This window comes from Rana temporaria, chromosome 1, assembly GCF_905171775.1.
Source record: "Rana temporaria chromosome 1, aRanTem1.1, whole genome shotgun sequence".
Classification (NCBI taxonomy): Eukaryota; Metazoa; Chordata; class Amphibia; order Anura; family Ranidae; genus Rana; species Rana temporaria.
In genome coordinates this window covers 222,023,572-222,028,747 of record NC_053489.1, presented here as the reverse complement: position 1 = coordinate 222,028,747, position 5,176 = coordinate 222,023,572, and the positions used below count along the sequence as shown (strand labels likewise).

The window sequence follows — 5,176 nt, the reverse complement described above, 5'->3', positions numbered from 1 at the left end:
TCTATATTATATATAAATAAATATATACATATATATATATATATATATATATATATATATATATATTAATAAATATAAATATATATATATATAAATATATAAGTACACAAACACACACACACACAATAAAGCTGTACAATTTACAATAGATTATTGCAGAATTAACAGAGAAAAATAAACCACATGGCATCTCAGGTAAATAAACCTAAAACTAAAATCGTGGTCCCATGTACAACCTGAAATATTAAGCATTCTTTATGTGTAAATATACACAGCACAGACGCACACAGTATGCTATTACTGTACACTTGTGAAACGTGGTAACCCCTAACGATAATAAGGTAAAGGGTTATATATCTCTTCTAGGGTAAATTGAACAGTAAACATTGATTAGCCTCTGTCCTTGCCCTGCAGGCAGCTCCTATTAATTAACTGATAGCATTTTATCAGGACTATAATGGGAACGAATACTTCCTCTTTTGTATGGGTGAAAAATAAAAGGATTGTAAATTTGTATGCACACTTTGCAATTGAACGTCCAAGAAGTGATATTTGTGAGATTAAAAAAAAAAAAAAAATAATAAAAAAACGTTTCAATTTAAGTATTGCTTAATCAGGCTGAAATAAAAAATGGTTCCAGCAATGCTTCTTTGTACTGGTTGACCTTAGCAAATAGAACATTTATTAAAATGAGCTTTTACGAATATGTGGCTTGATTTTTATTATGCGCTGGTCAAATACTGAAGCTATTCCTTTGACGAGAATAGATATTTTTTTTTTTTTTTTTAACAGAAAATGCATTTTTAACAGTTACCATCCCTAAAGGAGGAAACAGAGTATGCACAAAGTGTATAATTAAATGTATATACCTTCTTTGTTGGTTTGTTGGCTCTTTGATTTTTCCCAAGGTGTGATAGACTTGTCGTCTTCCTCTCCCTCCATCAATGATTTCTCATTAGGCAGGTACCAGGTAGAATTATGCTCTGCCATGAGAGAGTCAAGGTCTATCGTACTCATAGAATTTTTGACATTGTCAGAGCAACAACTGTTCAATTCACTGTCCACATTTTGAGCAGTACAGTCACTTTTTTTATTTTTCATCCCCAAGGGCTGGTCTTCAGAAATGCTGAACTGCTGTCTCTGAAGCTGGATCTGTGCTTGGAGTATCTCTAAAGGGTGAATCTCATCCTGGGTCGATGTGCTAGTAGGAGTGCGGACCTGTTCCATCCCTGGGGTGCCAGGGTGACCAGCCCCAGTACTGCTCAACCCATAACTGTCCGGGAGAGAGGTAGTGTTATTTAGTAAGTTTAGACCCATGGGTTTTTGTCCATTAAGAAGTCCGTGTTCACTCCGCTGAATTTTTGGAGACCCTGTTACCAAAGGACAGTTATTGGGTTTTGATATGTTATTATCTGAACTAGAAGAAACTTCATCTTCATTGCCATAAGTGGTGTTGACATCTTCGGAGAAGTCAACATGAGGTGAGCTACTATCTGATTTAGTCACACTTTGAATTCCACTGTCCAAAGATGACATGAGGTCAGGTTGGTCACTCAGAAGTAGCTCATTACCTTTTCCCCAAGATGGAGAGGTCAGGGGCTTATCATGAGGAGTGCCACCAGGTTCTACTGGATTGGCAGTTTGGCCCTGCTGCCCTGGGCTCACAACTGCGCCCCCACTGTCTGCAGAATACTTATCAAAGTAGGTACCTGGGCTTACATGTCCGCTGTCTCTTTTTCTCCGACCCCTCCCTCGTCCACCTCCAGTCACTGGTTTGCCATCATTGCCAGGAGTGACTTCAATGTTGTAGTTTGGGGAAAGACTAGTTTCTCCCTGTGTGGGTTGCGATGTCCCACTCTGCCCTGTAGATTTACTGTTATTAGTTGTAGCACCGGGACCCTGATTGCCTTGAGAAGAGCCCCCAGAGAAATAATCAGAAGTAGAGCTATTCCCACTGTTGCCATTCAGCTCAGTCTCTGTTTGGCTCAATTTTCTCTTTCCCTCTGCTTGGCTTTTTTTATTAAATGTCACATTGAGGTTTGGTGCACCTAAGCTAGCAATCATATTCTGACAAGCCGTAGAAAGGGCAGCTAAGCAACTTTGTCCGAACATGTTTTCCTTTGCATTAGCCTTACTGAATGAACCAAGGGAAAGTGCCCCTAATTTGCTGGCTGTTGAGCGCTGGCTAGCTTGAAAATCGGACTGCGGTGGGTATGAATTTGGGGATGAATTTACACCAGGTTGGTTATGAGGTGTTGTCTGTCTATTTGATCCAACAAATGGGAATCCTGGCTGTTGGCCTATAGCTGGTGCTGCAAAGTCTGGAGCGCCCCTTCTGTCAGCTGGGGTACTGTTCATGCCCACCCCACCTCCCGGTGATTGCATTTGGGAAAGGTTAGCCATGTTGTTTCCATACTGTGAGTGCATACCCGGAGAATGTAAGGCAGGAACATGTCCTTCTCCTGGTAGCCCCAGCGGCTCCTGCATACCCATTCTGTTAACACCCGGCCTAAAAAGCATGTTTGATCCATTTTGCTGTAAATTAATATCATGGGATGTAGGATCTGTAGGGAGATTTGACCCAGCCATTCTCCTTTGCAAAATGTCACCTGGTGGGTGAGGTCCAGGAAACCAAGCATTTTCCTGGCCTACATGTGGATTCTGAGGATCAAAGCTACCAATCCTCCCTCCTTCACGATCAAAGTTAGGCGGCGGAATACTCCCCACTTGACCTCCATGGACAATGCCGCTTTGATTAACATCGCCATGATGGCCCAATTGCTGCAAATTAGCTTGTCTCATTCTTTGCTGTTGGTTTCTGGAAGCCATTTGTTTAATCATCATTGCAGCGTTCTGTCTCTGTTGCAATGACTGGTGATCCGAGCCTGGGTGCTGTAGAGCTGGGCCAGGGGGGAAGCTGTCTGGCACTTGAGGAGGGTATTCCCCTGGGAGGCCAGGGTAGGTGGAAGGAGAAAGGTGACTGTCAATGCCGGCATTGTGAATGCTGTTGTTATTCCAGGCAGCGCAGTTCTCAACCCCGTGATTATTTGAAAAGTCAAACCTGGGCCTTTTGGTGACATTCATATATGGGGCATCAAAGTGTTGCAATCTTTGATTTGGAGGTTGCTGCGGAGGTCCCTGCTGCATATTGAACATGGACTCAGAATAGGGATGCATATTTCTATTCTCTAGTCTTTGAATGGGGTACTCAAACTGCGTATGCTGGCTCTGCATTACTGGTCCATTGTCTGGCAAGTTTGGGTTAGATGTATTGCCCTCAGTTTGCTGCTGCCTGGCAATCGCTGGTGGGCATGAGTTTTGTCTGGCAATCAAACCTGTCTGCTGCTGCTGCTGTTGGAGGAGGGGGTGTCTGGCATTGACTGCAGGCTCCATGCCCACAGGTATTTTACGAGCACCTCCAAACCTTTCAAAGAACACCCCATGCTGCTGCTGTTGCTGCTGCTGCTGCTGTGGGTGAACTTTGGACATGCCCACCATGCCGGGAGGTCTAGGCAAAACAGAAGCACCGGGGAAGGCGCTGTTGGGAACCTGCCGACCAGCGCCGTAATGACCCTCGGACTCGGAAGGAGAAAACACAGGTACCTCAAAGTGTCCGGACGGGCCGTCGCTGGGATAATTGTATTCCAGAGCATCGACGCCTGCTTGGTTGTGGATCCTTCTTTGTTCCAGGTTGTGAGAATCCGAAGAAGTGGACGCAGGAAGCCCATGGAAAGAGGAAGCGCGGTTGGGAGACTGGTCTAGGGGAAGGCAAGGGGCCGGGACGGCGTGGTTGGAGGCGGTGGAGTTGGCGTGCTGGAAATCGGGTAGGTTGCCCGATCTCTGCTGTCCGAAGCCCTCACCCGATTGCTGGCCCTCGGGCATCTGTTCATAGCCTTCCCCAAAGCCTTGCTGGTTGCCAAGGTTGTTGTTGTAAGCCATGAGCCGACCACCGTGCAGGCAGGAGGCGGTGGGCTCAGGCCCAGCAAAGTTGGCAGGGAAGTGGGGGTGATGCTGGTGAGGGTTAGGGTGGCTGTGATGGTGATGAGGAGGTTGGTTGTTGAAGAAGCCATGGACAGGCTGCATCCCAGCAGGGTGGAGATCCGAGTGTCCCCTGCTATGGTATCCATAAGGCTCTCCTCCTCCGTTGAGGTTGAGGTTGATGCCCAGCATGGCAGGCTCGCCCAGGGCTCCCATGGCAGGATCCACAGCCCCGGACGTGCCCCCGGGGTGGAAGGCAGCGCTCTTGAAGTGGGCGCTCATAGCGAAGTTCCTCTCTCCTTGGCCGGCGGCGGAGCTGCTGCTAGTGCTGCTGCTTCTGCTATTGATCTGCGGCTCAAACTGCTCCAGCCCGAACATCATTCCCGGGGGGGAAGCATGCAGCGATCGGGGACACGGGGGAGCTCACATGGTGCGCTGGGGGCACCGGCCGGGGAGGAGGATGAAGAGGAGGACGGGGATGGGGGCCCGGATCAGCGCTCCTCCTGGATGTCCGGAGCGGGCTCAGTGACAAGTCTCATGGTACAAGAAGAAGGCTGGCTGCTGTGCCGATGTGTGACTGTGTGTCTCCTCTCCCCTCCGATCAGCGAGCAACAAGTTTAGCATTTCAGCAATCCATTCCGAGCCACTAGCGGCCAGCCAATGTCAGCGCGGAGGGGGCGGGGCCTGCGCTTAAGGTGGTCCTGCTCTATTACAACACCGAGCACGCCGACCGGGCTGCCATCCTAGACCAGACGCTGCCAGCTACCTGGGCACGGCCAGCACCAGCGGTATCCTTTTGTCTGCCAGGAGGGAGCCGGGCGAGGGGGTCTCCATATGCACTGCCTGGAGTTGGTGATCTCCAGTGTTGTCAGCTGTCACCCCCAATATTCACCACGGAGATCACCCCCAATATTCACACCCAGGAGATCACCCCCAATATTCACACTAAGGAGATCACCCCCAATATTCACCCAGGAGATCACCCCCAATATTCACACCCTGGAGACCACCCCCAATATTCACACCCTGGAGATCACCCCCCATATTCACACCCTGGAGATCACTCCCAATATTCACCCCGGAGATCACCCCCGATATTCACCCCGGAGATCACCCCAAATATTCACACCCTGGAGATCACCCCCAATATTCACACCCTGGAGATCACCCCCAATATTCACACCCTGGAGATCACCCC

General features: G+C 48.5%; 1 protein-coding gene across 2 annotated transcripts in view; it reads right to left on the bottom strand.

Annotated features, from left to right (window-relative positions):
- The window catches only part of MN1 (MN1 proto-oncogene, transcriptional regulator), an 83,398-nt gene extending 78,780 nt beyond the window's left edge, over window positions 1–4,618 (bottom strand). For both annotated transcript variants that reach the window (XR_005748732.1, XM_040350845.1), the window contains exon 1: window positions 870–4,618. Coding sequence is in view for 1 of the 2 variants with exons in the window: in XM_040350845.1 (XP_040206779.1) it covers window positions 870–4,359 (3,490 nt within the window). In the remaining variant the exon portion in view is untranslated. The remainder of the gene's footprint in view (window positions 1–869) is intronic.
- Window positions 4,619–5,176: the final 558 nt, after the last annotated feature.